The sequence below is a fragment of the Selaginella moellendorffii genome, unplaced genomic scaffold, assembly GCF_000143415.4.
Source record: "Selaginella moellendorffii unplaced genomic scaffold, v1.0 SELMOscaffold_72, whole genome shotgun sequence".
In the NCBI taxonomy this organism is placed as follows: Eukaryota; Viridiplantae; Streptophyta; class Lycopodiopsida; order Selaginellales; family Selaginellaceae; genus Selaginella; species Selaginella moellendorffii.
Window position 1 is genome coordinate 479,010 of NW_003314333.1, and position 13,966 is coordinate 492,975.

At 48.9% G+C, this 13,966-nt stretch overlaps 3 protein-coding genes and 1 non-coding gene across 4 annotated transcripts; 3 read left to right on the forward strand and 1 right to left on the reverse strand.

Annotated features, from left to right (window-relative positions):
• Window positions 1-4,970: 4,970 nt before the first annotated feature.
• Window positions 4,971-7,224, reverse strand: LOC9639910. Its single transcript, XM_024660159.1, has 4 exons — window positions 6,140-7,224; window positions 5,853-6,093; window positions 5,513-5,809; window positions 4,971-5,456 (listed from the first exon to the last, which is right to left on the reverse strand). The coding sequence occupies exons 1-4, from the start codon at window positions 7,199-7,201 to the stop codon at window positions 5,047-5,049; spliced, it is 2,010 nt and encodes a 669-aa protein (XP_024515927.1). The 5' UTR covers window positions 7,202-7,224; the 3' UTR covers window positions 4,971-5,046.
• An 84-nt stretch (window positions 7,225-7,308) lies between these two features.
• On the forward strand, window positions 7,309-8,606 carry LOC112340902 (pentatricopeptide repeat-containing protein At4g02750-like). Its single transcript, XM_024660079.1, has 2 exons — window positions 7,309-7,565; window positions 7,673-8,606. The coding sequence occupies exons 1-2, from the start codon at window positions 7,309-7,311 to the stop codon at window positions 8,604-8,606; spliced, it is 1,191 nt and encodes a 396-aa protein (XP_024515847.1).
• Window positions 8,607-8,751: 145 nt separating this feature from the next.
• Window positions 8,752-8,824, forward strand: TRNAA-CGC. Its single transcript has one exon. It is a non-coding gene; the product is annotated as a tRNA-Ala (tRNA).
• Window positions 8,825-10,520: 1,696 nt separating this feature from the next.
• Window positions 10,521-13,902, forward strand: LOC9639911. The gene is made up of 3 exons (XM_002986106.2): window positions 10,521-12,540; window positions 12,639-12,992; window positions 13,108-13,902. The coding sequence occupies exons 1-3, from the start codon at window positions 12,001-12,003 to the stop codon at window positions 13,837-13,839; spliced, it is 1,626 nt and encodes a 541-aa protein (XP_002986152.2). The 5' UTR covers window positions 10,521-12,000; the 3' UTR covers window positions 13,840-13,902.
• Window positions 13,903-13,966: the final 64 nt, after the last annotated feature.

Sequence of the window (13,966 nt, forward strand, 5' to 3'; positions counted from 1 at the left end):
GATCTCGGACTCGGTCTCAGACTTGGTCTCAATCTCGGTCTTAGTCTCTTTCTTGGCCTCAACCATAGACTCCATCTTGGGTCCATCTCAAACTTCATCTCGGGTCCATCTCGAACTCCATCCCTAGTCCCTCTCAAACTCCATCTCAGGTCCATCTTGGGTCCATATCAAACTCCATCTCGGACTTCATATCAGATTCGTTCTCAAACTCCATCTCGGACTCCATCTTGGACTCATTTCTGACATGTCAAGACACTATTAATCCTTCTTGTGTCCCTTTTTAGAAACTCATTCACCGATTGTTTCATGCTCATTGCTTGAGCATTTTGTTCGAAGTTCCACTCCCACTCTCGACTTTCCAAGTCAAAGCCTTTAGTCCAAATATGTTATACTTATTAGACTTCCACTTTGACCACTACCATGTGGCCCTTTTTCTACTCCACTTTGGGGCTTAGGGATTTATATCTTATAAATTCCTTATGTAGTAGTGGAAGCAAAGGCTTTTATTGGTTAGTTGGGCCTTATATACAGGCATCCAAGTCCATTCCATGGTGCGGTTTGTTTCCCCACTTGTTTCTCTTGACTTTTAGCAGCTTAGTTTGTTGCATTTCTTGGTGCATTGTCGTTGAGAGGTTCAATTTTTGCACAATTTAGCTAGTGGTTTTAGAGATCTCTTCATCACAAATTGTGGCTAATATTCTTCTTGACTAAGCATTGGTAAGGCACTCATCATTTTCCTCCATTATCACACTTTTTCGCACTTTCCACTATTGGGCAATTGTAAGCAACCAAAGGGAACGACTCGAGAGATGATCCATAGGGGTTCAAATATAGAGGGAAAGGGCCCATGAATAAGAGTGCACCCCCTTTTCTAATTGGTTAAGGGTCTTGGGATATTTGGGGTTAAGCGTCCTTGGGTTTGAATAGTACTAGGCTGGGTGACCTCTCATGAAGTCCAAACTCAGAAGCTTACATTTGGTATCAGAGGAGTCTTGGGTCCGACTCTGTTGGTTGGCTAAGGGAATCGCACCACATGTTGATTGACACCTGGCTGGTCCAGTTTGCTCCCGCTGGGCTCGACCCGAGGGGTAGGGTGTCAAGAGAGCAGGGCTCTCGGGAGAGCTGTGGCTCTCAGCTTCCGTTCACGAGGGCGTGAACTTGCAGGGAAGTGTGGTGGACACCTGGCTGGTCCAGTTTGCTCCCGCTGGGCTCGACCCGAGGGGTAGGGTGTCAAGAGAGCGGGGCTCTCGGGAGAGCTGTGGCTCTCAGCTTCCGTTCACGAGGGCGTGAACTTGCAGGGAAGTGTGGTGGATTGTAAGCAACCAAAGAGAACGACTCGAGAGATGATCCATAGGGGTTCAAATATAAAGGGAAAGGGCCCATGAATCCCTTTTCCAATTGGTTAAGGGTCTTAAGATATTTGGGGTTAAGCGTCCTTGGGTTTGAATAGTACTGGGTTGGGTGACCTCCCGGGAAGTCCAAACTTAGGAGCTTACAGCAATACACTTCTATTCCATAGCAAAACTTTAGAGAAACTTGGGGTATTTTTTGGAGCTTTGAGAACTTTGAAGGTTGTGATCTACATTTGAGTCTTAACTTGAGCTTTAGTTTTTTATCTTTTTCTTCCTTCTTCTCTTTTCTTTAAGTTTTCTCACTTTTTTTTAGCTTTTCCTTTCACTTTCTTCTTCTTTTTCATGTTGGACCAAGGGTCTAGTTTGACTATAAAGTTTCCCATTGGGTTTTCCCTCTATCTTTAAATTTCACACCTGCTAGTTCACTCTCTTTCTATAGTTACCTCTATTGAGCATTTGCTTTCTCTTGCCAATTTTATAGCTATAGCTCATGGGTTCTCTTCTTGATCCACCTATGGTTGCCTGATCTTAGAGCATAAATATTCTCTAAATATTCCCTTTAGGGAATATTTTAAGTGTGAGAGAGGATATTCTATGTGGAGGGCATATATCTTTCTTCTTTGTGAATGATGAGGGCATGATGTATTGAGTTTTTTGACTATAGAAGAGTTGTCTGTGTTTTGAGCGTGTTTGAGAGCAAAATGATATGTAAAACATGCACCACTAGAAGTACTCTTCTTGTGTTATAGTTCCTTCAGACTTGGTGCACTCACTCACACTCCATCTCATTTCCTTGAACCTACCTTGGAGTTGGATCAATCATCATCCTTGCATTGATCAATTGGAAGAATGTCTTTATAGTTTGCACATCGCTATCGCAAGTGAGATTGTGAGATCCCTAGTCTGTTTGCCACCAACCTTGGATCTCTAGAGAGAAGGCCAATTTTTAAAATTTAAACCCCAAGTTGAAGTGTGGATTATGCAAATGCCTTGGGGAGAACACCATGGATTGCAAACTTCAAACCACCCCACTTCCATTGGCCTCTTGTTAAATCTCATTATTTAAGCTCATGTGGCAAAAGAGATAAGAAAACATGACATGGCAAGGAAAGACAGCATGATTGAAGTCTCACATATGTTAGCTGTGCTCACTAGCCTAGAGTATTAGCCACTTTCAAGAAGCAAAATTTTCTAAGTGTAAAATGCTCACTTGGCTTTTGCCCTTGGGGCTCATACAGCCCCTAGGCTGGCTCTAGCAAACTTGAGTAAATACTCATTTAAAAAGGCTAAAAGTTGTAACAAGCAATTGTGGATATAAGAATTTTAGAGAAAAATACCTATAATCATAGTCAAAGATATTGATTAGACTATTGAAATCATATTATCACATTCAGGATGTAGCTACATAGAATTTTAGTACTGAAATTGAAATTAACAAGAAGTGAGGTAAATCAATTTTTTGGACATCAAATAATAAGAAACAAAACAAAATATCATGATGTATAATTTGCAATGCCTTGGGGCCACTGCATATCCCACCTAAGCCTGTGTAACTAGATTTTATAGATAGTTCAAATGTTAACTAAATGCCTTTGTAGATATTAGGTTAAAACATGAACATACTTAAATATCCATTCATATAGTATGGGTATCATATGATTAGTATGTCAGCATATTTATTTTCATGCTTTGATTTGAATTTTGGGGACATTATGTTTTTTACTTAATCACATTACAAGTGCATTAGGGTTGGGTTTTGCAAGAATTAACTTGGCAAATTAAGGAGGTTGTGATGTGGAATGGCTATGATGATGACAAGCTAAATTTTCCATACCATGATTGCATATAAGCTAGTTTTCCTTCTTGAATCTCTTGTCTTTATACTTTCAACCTTAGGGCTGTTAAGTTTTATATAAATTGTGAAGAATTATAGTATATATCCTTTACCCTATAGTGATTTATTATAAGATAATCATGGAATGGAATTAGCCACGTGTTTAAGGGCAATAGAGTAAACCCAAATTTTAAGGCCTTGAACCATTGAACATAGCTAAACAACTAAGTATTCAACCAAGGAATGAAGGAACTAGAGTATGAAACAACTTCTGAGTGTTCAGCCCAAAGAGTGGAGGGATAAGAGCATAAAATAGTCTTAGAGCATTAAACATCCCAATATCAAAACTAACATGCAAAATAAAGTCAAATAAATTTTAGCACAATTTCAGCATATTGATGGCTTAACATAAGGATATAGGTACTTCATCAATTAGCATGGTATGGAATTTAAGCTTAGACCTAAGTTAGACACAAAACAAAGATAGACACATAAAAAAAATGCCTCAAATTGGTTAGCCATATTCACTATCTCTATTATATATTTAGAACCTCCCACAGAAATAAGAAACACTTAAATTTTTATTTAGTTGTTGATAGATCTTAATATTGATGTATTTTTTTTATAATTTAGGAAAAAAATGGTGGATAGAGGATCAGGTGGATGCATCTGATATAACAACATCACTACAGCAATATATCATAAATATTACATTACCTTTTTTATAAATAGAAAGATCTACTGAAAGCTAAAGTGTTATATAACACTTTATTTACAAAAAAGGCCACTTTATTATGCTTGTACCACCAAATGTTTGTAATATCCTGAATTTGCCATATGGCCTATGTGGAAATGTAAGAATGCAAAAGTGGCTTAGGTAGAGGCTAGACAAATCCAAGGCTACTAAATTCACCTGTTAGCTAGAAAGATCAAGATACTCATTCTAGCTCTAAAATTCTCCCCTACCCTTTTAATCCTGATACTATAAATAAAAAGATTTACAACATCATAATAAACTAATTCCCATACACATACTTCTTACAACATCATACTTTTGGTGAGTTTCAAGAGAACACTCAAAAAATTTAACAAAAACACTTTAAAATTCAAAGCTACTTTATTGCCACTATCTAATGATAGAGATGCTTACACATACGCTCAGGGCCATGCCATTGGTAGGCTATGTGATTTTTCACTTATTCTACCAATGTTGTTAAACATTATTAAACACTTTAAATGCTTCAACAAAGACCCGTCTGCAGTGGCCCGAGTGAGGTAGCTCACTGATGGGATCGCTACTGCTCTAGCCTTGGTTTTGAAACTTCTGTTAGAGAGACTTTGAAAGTTTGGTATGATACCTATTGACAGGGTTTGCCTTGCAGTTTTTTTTATCTCTGCAGAAACGATTTTTTCACCTTCGTGGTCTCATTTTATTGCACGTTCTGTAGTTTCTTTTGGCTATGGCTGCTGGAGCTCCAAGAGATGAGGTCAAGCCCCCCTGGCGTTGCAACTTTGGATCCAAACAGCTTCTGCTCCATTATGGGAGCAACAAAAATCATTCATGGATCGTTTCAAGAAAGCGCTTGTCCTTGCTGCTCAATTTCGCAGTTCCTGGCTTTCGCAGTCACACTAGTCTCTCGAAGATTTCAAAACACTCTCGCCCGGAAGAACTCTAATCACGTCCACCGACAGCAATCAGCCACGAGTCTTCCTGGCTGTAACAAGTGCTTTGCGGCACAGGGGGCAAACATCTACCAGGGTCATGATCATAGTACTAACGAGAATTTGATCGTCACCTAGCTCGCAAATGAGCTCTCTTTTATTTTTATGGCTCCACAACTCGTTAATGCCACGAACTTTCTAGTCCATATCCATGTCTTCAAGATCTTGACGCTTGGCTTTGAGATCAGTAAGCATCTGCAGGTTGGTAGAATTAGCAGGAAGCTTGTAGATCTTGCACAGGGCCACGAGTCGACTTCGGTAGCCCTTTGTATCCTCGAGCATGCAAATCTCGTCGAGCTCTTGTAACGCATCAAGGAACTTACCCTCGTACACCAGCTTGCGCTTACCCAACTGAATCTTCTCTTCCGTAAGATGTACTTCCGGACCATCGTCCTCATCTTGAGCTGGCCCGACACAGCCCAAGGCATCCTCCCAAGTTTCCGGCCGGTCCAAATCCACAGGAACAACACCCGCCAACTTCCTGGGGTTGAGCTGCGTAACATAAGGACTACCTTGCACTGGAACGGCCACCTTGCACTGCAGAACACCTACAAAACGAAAGAAAAAACTAGATTCTTTCAGACTCTAGCAGCACAAAGCTCACCTTCCACGGCTTTCTGAGAAACCTTTCCAGACACTCGGTATGGCTGAAACTGGAAGCCCGAGAAAGTGTCCGGCGGCACGAAAAACAAGAGGATGGTGTCGTCCTTCTCAGTATAGCCGGGGTCGTATTCCTGCCTCCAACGTCTCAGGGCCTGCATTGCCTGTACCAGAAGCTTGACTGCCGGTTTGTGATCACGAGAAACCGTGGCCTGGCCCAAAGTGCGTGGCAACAGAACGAAGCCAAAGACTGCATTGTTCTTTTTCAGTGGTCTCCACAGGTACTTGGCAGCATCCATACCTGAAAACACAACAAATAACTATTCCGAGAACGAAGAGCTCACCAGCCGCAAGTAACGCATCTTCGAGATCTCCTTCATAGTAACGCAGTAAGAGACCGCCAGGGGATACAGATTCTACCCCGGGAGCACCCTGGCAGCGTCCACAGCGAAACTTTGGGGTATATATAACGTCCACCCGTACGCACTTGGTATGATACCAGCTTAGACAAACCCCGCATTGGATCCTCTGAGCTTTCCCGCGCTCGTTCTTCTGGTGGCAAGCTCCACAGCAGGCGGAATCAATCTGCAAGCACAACTAAGTGACAAGCCTGAGAATTAACAAGCTTTACCATCGGCAAGGCCATAAGGTTGTGCTGCAAAGCCTGGCCAATTGCATACTGCTCGAAGACGAAACCCCGCAAGCTTGCGTATTCCTTGAACGGCTGAGTGGCCTCGAGAAAGCTTCTGATCTTATCCACGTTCCTAGTACACAGGTACTGCGCATACATGTTGGCCACCTTATCCGAGCAGAATGTGTAGTAGAAGCGTCTGAAGGATCCGGGCTTCAACGCGAAGTGAAATAGCCTCCACGACACGTTCTGCGTGGTTGCGGAGTTTTGCAGGATGGCTTCCACATTCTTGAGCTTCGTGTTGGCAAGGCACTTGCAAACGTCGGAAGAAAAATCCTCCTCGGTGAGGTTTTCAGCTTCGCGATCCCACAGAAACCGAGGAACGCCTCCAAACCATTCGTATGCTAAGTCGGCAGCATCTACTCTTCGGTATATGAGCTCCGCTTTCACCGACAGCTTCCCATCCGGCCGAGGCATCAAATCGGCTCTCCTTTTCCAGCTTTGCACAAGAGCGTCGAACTCTTGCTTGTCCCAAACCGGGAGGTATCTAGTGTAAGTCATGCGCAGCTTCCTCGCGGTCTTTGTGTTGCCCTCTTCTGGAGAGGCCGCAACCACAGCTCGAACTCCAAGCGTCCTGCCAGGTGCGATCTTCTGATCGATCAGGTGGTAGTCGACCTCGGTCGACTCGATTTGTTCAAGAGGGTAGTCTTTCTTGTCGATGACCCTGAGAGAGGAGCCATTGAAGTCCCAAATGTAGGTCTCCGATTCGTACAGGATGCGCGAGCCCCGCTTGTCGATGCCCGTCCTGATGATGATGTACCACAAGAAGGCCGATTTGCCAACACCGGAGTTGCCATTCAAGTGGCACAGGGAGCAGTCCTCGATCGCCAGAGTTGCGACGATATCCTTGTAGAGGGCATCGAACACCTTCCGCACATAGAGCGTCTCAATACTCCTGTGCAAAGAATACCTGTAAACTCCTGCTTCCGGTAGCTCCAGAAAATTCCCGGCCGCGTAAGACTCACGCCCTCCAAGGAGCGCCCGCGCCCACCATTCCTCCATCGCCAGAGGGCTTAAACCCTAAACCACACATTTTGTCAAAAAGGAAGTTAGATTAACAAATATCCTAACTGAAGGGTTATGGAAGGTTTTTTTTTGTGTGGAATGCAATGTGTCAAGAAGATGCTGGGAATGGGTACCTTGAGGAGGCAAAGATGGTGTTGGAGAAGACTCCTCAGACGGACTTTGTGACTTGGACAATGCTTATTACTGTTTATGCACAGAATGGCGAGATAGGAGAGGCAAAGTTGGTGTTTGATGCAATGCCGGAGCGCAACGAGGTGTCATGGAACGCAATGGTGAACGCAAATGCCCAGAACGGACGTATCGATGCCACTAAGCCGCTCGTAGAGAAAATGGTCTCATTGTATGGAACACAATTCAAGGCCCCGATGCGGAGAATTGTTTCCTTGGAATGCCCGAGAAGGATGTCATATCTTGGACTCTCATGGTTCCTAGATACGCAAAGAGCAGGTATATGGCAAAAGCGCCGCCAGCATATGACGGGAGCAACAACTTGGCGATGGCGAAAGAAACCTTTGATGCTATGGCGGAGAGAAACCATGTATCGTGGAACGCGTTGCTCCAAGGCTATCGAGCGGCCGGGCATGGCACCGAATTGAGGATGACGTCTGAGAAGATGCCCCTCAAAACAACGTCGAGTGTCACGGTGGTGATGGAGTTCGAGTCGAAAATGGGAGAGATGGTGGAGGCTAAGCAAGTGTTTGACGATAATGGGATTGGTGGATCAAGCGTGGTTTCGTGGACAATCGTGGTGGTGGCTTACGCTCACCAGGACATGGTTGCCTCGAACACCATGGTCCACCTCTATGCCGAGCACGGGCATTACATGCTCGAGGCCAAAACCACCTTCGATCTCATCCCCCGGCGTGATGTAGTTTCGTGGAACACCCTGCTCATCGGATATGCGAACAATGGCGATCTCGCCGCAGCTCTCAAAGTTTTCCACACCATGCCAATGAGAGACACGGTTTCCTGGAACGCCACGGTGACCATCTACGCATCCAGTGGATTCACGGAAGAAGCTCGCGAGATCTTCGAGCAAACTCCCGGCAGCAACAACACCATAACCTGGGACGTGATGCTCGAGGCCTACACCGCGCGGGGCCTGGGAGAAGAAGCTCTGGAGCTCTTCCGTCCCGACGAGGTGGCGTTCGTCAGCATCTTAAACTCGTGTAGCCACCTCGGGCTCCTGGCGGAAGCTCGGCTCCAATTCCAGTCCATGAGCCAAGATCACAGCCTGGCTCCTGCGAGGGAGCTGCGTGGTGGACATTCTGGGCCGGGCTGGCCGGATGGGCGACGCGGAAGAGCTTTTAAAAGCCATGCCTTTCGTCCCGGACGAGGTGGTGTGGGCCTCCTTCCTCAACTCGTGCAGGATCCACAGTGATTTGGAGCGCGGGGGCCGAGCTGCCAAGCTCAGCTCCAATGACCCCAGCCACAATCTTCTCTTGGCAACCACCATATCCTGATCTGAGCACCACCACCATTTCGAGTGTGTTGAGAGAGCTCCTCGAAGCTTGGAAGGCGAGCAAGGGGATGTAGCTCAGATGGTAGAGCGATCGCTTCGCATGCGATAGGTAAGGGGATCGATGCCCCTCATCTCCACCCAGAGTTTCTGTCACTGCATACTTTTTTCTTTTTCGTCTTCAGCGTAGCATAGCATCTGCCAAACAAACGAGCCACAGTTCATGAGTAGTCCAAAGAAAAAGAAAAAGAAGACAATGGTTCTTCCATGTTGAAGTACTCAATGTTTGCTGCCAGAGACAGAGAGAGAGAGAGAGAGAGAGAGAGAGATGTCGCCCTGGCGTCGATCATCTTACTGGAGCGAATTGGCCGAGGACGACACCCGATCCATCTTCACGCTCCGGCCCACACCAGAAACCCATGAGAACCTCACTTGGCCTCTCCACAAGGCAATCCAGAGAAGAAGAATGATGTAGCTTCCACAGACCCAGTGAATGAGGAGAATGATCTCTGCTCGTCACCGCAACAGGAGGAGAATTGGAAATGCAGCAAAGCCAATCCAATCCTTCTTACCTCAGCACAGATTTCCCAGCCCTAAGCTCTCCCTGCTGCCGAACGAATCCCGCGACCGAGTGCCTCCGAAAGCCGGCGCCTACCCACGGGCACTTGATCCTGCAAGGCGGCGGCTGCCAGGAAACCGCAATCGCAATCGCCATAGTCATCGCTCAAGGACGAAGAACCCTAAAGCGCGCCAAATGCCGCCAAGAACCCTAAAACAGGGGAACCACTCCATTGCGCATTGATGAACGAAGCAGCGCATGAATTTGGCGCTGCCGCAGTCGATGACGATGGATGCGATGATGAGAGAGCGAATACGAATTGTTTATCGCGCAGCAGCCAGCTCTCTGGAGTCCAATTGAATGGAACAGAGCTTTCAGAGCCATCATCCACACATATATAAAAGCTTCCTCTGCCGCTGCCAATCTCTGCTTAACTGTTTTCCAATTTGTCACCATCACGACCATCAAGCTGCTGCCGCTACCACTGTGTGGAGTGGATTGCATTGCTGCCATTGCCAGCGGCATTACCTATATGGGCTAGATCAGCTCGCAAGCGATTGGAAATTGGATTGGAGCGGACCAATAGCAGTAGCAATTGACAATTTCGCTCAATTCAATCGCGCTTTCCACATCAATCTAAGTTTTGATTAGGGTTCTTCGTTGTCACCAACAAACAAGTTTCACGGTCAAAGATTTGAGAGGCATCCGTACGCCCCGGGGTGTGACAGGGATGGGCAACGAACCCTGTCCGTCCATCGAGCTGGCCCTGGAAGGAATCGAACACGCGATCGGGCAAAATAATGTTGTTTGGAAAGAGATGTTTGATTTCTTTCTGGTGTCATGGTTCATACACACCTGGCGCACTCACTCACACTCCATCTCGTTTCCTTGAAGCTACCTTGGAGTTGGATCGATCATCGTCCTCGCATTGATCAAATTGGAAGAATGCTCGATTGATCCTTGTAGTTCGCGCATCGCTACCGCGAGTGGAATTACACGAGATCGCGAGATCCCTTGTTCGTTTGTCACCAACTTGGATCTCTGGGGAGAATGCCATGGATTGCGATCTCCAAACCACCCCACTTCCTTTGTTCCTTTTGTTTCTTCGAGTGGAAGAGAAGAGACGATGATCGCGTGCGTACGGAGGGCGAGCCGTTAATGCCGGTTTGTGGCCATGGTGGCTCAACACTCGCCCAGGAGAGTTTGTCCGCCACGTGTCGCGCATGTGACGGCCAGTACACAACGCACGTGGCCGCTTTCTTACCGCCGGCTTTTTTACCAAAGGTTTTTAATTTCCCCTTGTTAACGCTCCTCGTACATTTCTTACCGTAGAGCTCTTTCTTTTTTCCCCTGCCAGTGTGAACGCAAGCAAGCGTAAACCTTCTTCTTCCTTCTTCCTTCTTTCTCTGGCTATGGCGGATCGCCTTCTCTCTCTTCTCCAACAAGTACTCTTTTCTCCTCGCGATTCGCGACGAAGAATTTAAAACAGAGCCGAGGGTTTTGTCACCGCATTGTTGTCGTTTGATCCAGCGGATCGACTTCCCCGAAGCGCTAAAAAGAGAGAGCGCACCGAGAGATCGATCGAGCTGGTTCTTCTACTACTCAGAGGAGAAAAGCTTTGGATTCTTGTGAGCGAGCGAGCGAGCCGAGGTCCCAGAGTTCTTGGTTTGTCGCATGATGGTCAGCATCCGAGGAGTTTATGGCAGGTCCCAATCCAAGGCTTGACTGCGAACACTAAATGCTTGCATCCAGGTTGATGATCCTTACGCTCTTGCTGTTCATCCATCGCTTTCTGGTTTGCCCCTCCTTCTCTCCTCCATCTCGATCCTAGCAGCCGCAGGCAGCAGCAGCAGCAGCAGCAAAAGCTAGCAGCAGAGAGCCCTGGAGCTCTTTTTCTTTCTTCCCTGCCACCACTGCTTCTTCTCTCTGTGGATCATCCAGAGGTATAAATGCTCGCTGTTCTTGCTTTCTCCGCGAGCAGCAGCGGGGTACTTGTCTCGGACTCTCTCAATTCTCGCATTGCTCGGGCGGACGATGAGACTGTCACTAAATCGTAATACCGGTCACTAGGAAGAGCTCTCCTCTCCATATCTCCATTTCTTCCTCTGCCGTATCTCGTTCGTTTCGCTGGTGCTGGTGATCGTCCAAGCTGTGGTGGTGTCTCTCTCACTCTCATCAATCACTCCTCCATCCATCCGGGCAGCTCCCAAACAAACCACATTTGTGTGCGTGATTGGTACACTCCACTCTCTCCTCTGTGCAGCGCGAGCGCGCTTTTGACTGGCCGGGGCGGGCCGCGATCCATCTCAGCTCTCCGCGTGTCTGCTCCGGGCTGCCAAAAACACCAAAGTTCCTTTCTTGCTGGCTCGATAGCAACCACTCCACGCCTCTCCTCTCATCGCCAAGATCACTGAGCTTTTGCATCGATCCAGTTTTCCATCATCCATCTATCCATCCATCCATAGCGCCGCGAGGACACGAGTCCACGACTCTCTTTCTCTGATCATCCCTGTCACACCTTGTTGTCACGTCCCAGGAGAGAGTAGCCATTCTCACTCGCTCGCATTCTCTGCTACTGCTGCCTGCGTGTGCGCGCGTTGTCCAAGAGATCTATCATCCTCTCTCCCATCCAATCCATCGATCGCTCCCTCTTATCCTCTCCTCCCTGCCCTCCCTGCCACAAACGAACGAAGATGGTGATTTGACACTAGCCCAAGATCGGGCCTTGGATCGTCAACACATCCTCGAGCGAGCTCCATGGCCGAGCAGCAGCAATCCAGCCACAAGCACAGGTCGTGGCAGCGCGGAATCTCCCCGGGCAGAGGGCTGCGGCGACTGGAGAGCAAGCTCAAGGATTTGTTCCTCCTCCGCCCGGGGAGCTCGTCCAGGAAGCAGCAGCAGCAGCAGCAGCGCTCGGGATCGCCGGATTTCATCCTCCAGCAGGCAGCGGCGCTGTCGTCGCAGCAAATCCACATGGTTCGCAGCGGCAGCTTGATCAGACCTCACGAGACGCTGGCGCCGGTCCGCGAGGGCCCGGATGCCGATGCCGATGGAGGCGGCGGCAACGGATCCCTTGGCGGCGGTGGCAGCGGCGGCGGCGGCGGCGCCACCAAGCGGCAGGGATCCTTCCGGAGCTGGATGATGGAGCAGATCGAGAAGACGACGCTGCCACTGCTGGGCTACAAGCACTCGGACGTGCGGCTGCTGCTGGGCGTGCTGGGAGCTCCACTCGCGCCCATCGCCGCTAGCAGCGCCCATTGCCTCTACGCTCGCGTCTCGCCCAGGGATGGCCCCATTGTAAGTGCGTGGTGTTCTTGGCCGAGTGTTCTTGGGTGTTCTTGGGTGGTTTCTTCCTTGGATCGAGACTGACGTGCGTGGCTTCTTCGATCTGGCAGGAGTCGACGTCCGCGCAGTACATCCTCCACCAGTACATGGCAGCATCCGGGGGCTCCAAATTCCTGGCCTCGATCCACAACTCGTACGCGGCGGGCAAGATCCGGATGTCTCTGTCGGAATTCGAGACCGTGAATCGCGTGGTGCGCACCAAGAACCCATTCCGCCCCGCCGAGGCGGGCTGCTTCGTGCTGTGGCAGATGAAGCCCGACATGTGGTACGTGGAGCTGGTGCTGGGCGGAGGATCCAGCAAAGTCCATGCCGGATGCGATGGCAAGCTCGTCTGGAGGCAAAACCCCTGGATGGGTCCTCACGCCGCCAAGGGACCCGTTCGCCCACTTCGTCGCGTCCTCCAGGTATGGATGGTATCATCGCGCGCTCGCATTCTCTCTTCCGCGATTGCTCGATCACGAATCCAAAAGATTGGAATCGGAATGTCAAGATCTCATGGCGCTTTTGTCTTTGCAACAGGGATTGGATCCGTTGACGACTGCCACCATCTTTTCTGGCGCGGTTTGCGTGGGCGAGAAGCGGCTGGGTGGCGAGGATTGCTTCGTGCTCAAGCTCGCCGCCGACCCATACACGCTGGGCGCCCGCAGCGACGGCCCCGCCGAGATCATCCGCCACGTACTCTTCGGCTACTTCAGCCAGAGGACCGGACTGCTCGTCCGGATCGAGGACTCGCACCTCACCCGCATCCAGGCGTCGGCGGGCGAGGTCGTCTACTGGGAGACGAGCATCGAGTCGACGCTGGAGGACTACCGCAGCGTCGACGGCCTGGTGATCGCCCACTCGGGGCATTCGTGCGTGACGCTGTTTAGATTCGGGGAGGTGGCCATGGGTCACACCAGGACGAGGATGGAGGAGGACTGGACGATCGAGGAGGTGGCGCTCAACGTCCCGGGGCTCTCGGAGGATTGCTTCATCCCTCCGGCGGACATCCGGAAGAAGAACAGCGCTAGCGGCGCCGCTGGGCTGGTCAATCACAGCGGGCGGAAAGGATTGAGGAGTGGGATCACTGCCGCCACTGCCGCCGCTGCCACCGAGACTAATTTGTCCTCGGCAGTGGCAGTGGAGCGCGACAGCCTCGGAGACACCAAGAACAGCAGCCATCCGCAAGAACAGCAACAATACACGGCGCGGGTCAAAGCGACCGCGCGCGAGGCCCAATCCAACAATGCCATGTGGAGGGTCGAGGGCTGACCATTGACTTATCCTATTTCTGTTTTGTAAAAAAAGTAACTAAATATTAACTTGATTAGGGCACCGTGGACTAAACTACCCGTCAACATGCAAACGGATTGTCCTGGGAATGTTCTTATCCGATGAG

Bases quoted from the DNA above. Each gene is read 5' to 3' on its own strand.
- LOC9639911 (XM_002986106.2), top strand. From the start codon at position 12,001: ATGGCCGAGCAGCAGCAATCCAGCCACAAGCACAGGTCGTGGCAGCGC. The intron at 12,541-12,638 runs GTAAGTGCGTGG...TCGATCTGGCAG, and splicing joins CGCCCAGGGATGGCCCCATT to GAGTCGACGTCCGCGCAGTA. The intron at 12,993-13,107 runs GTATGGATGGTA...TCTTTGCAACAG, and splicing joins CACTTCGTCGCGTCCTCCAG to GGATTGGATCCGTTGACGAC.
- LOC9639910 (XM_024660159.1), bottom strand. From the start codon at position 7,201: ATGGAGGAATGGTGGGCGCGGGCGCTCCTTGGAGGGCGTGAGTCTTAC. The intron at 5,810-5,852 runs GTGAGCTCTTCG...TTGTGTTTTCAG, and splicing joins AGATGCGTTACTTGCGGCTG to GTATGGATGCTGCCAAGTAC. The intron at 5,457-5,512 runs GTGAGCTTTGTG...TTCGTTTTGTAG, and splicing joins TTCTCAGAAAGCCGTGGAAG to GTGTTCTGCAGTGCAAGGTG.
- LOC112340902 (XM_024660079.1), top strand. From the start codon at position 7,309: ATGTGTCAAGAAGATGCTGGGAATGGGTACCTTGAGGAGGCAAAGATG. The intron at 7,566-7,672 runs GTATGGAACACA...CGCAAAGAGCAG, and splicing joins GTAGAGAAAATGGTCTCATT to GTATATGGCAAAAGCGCCGC.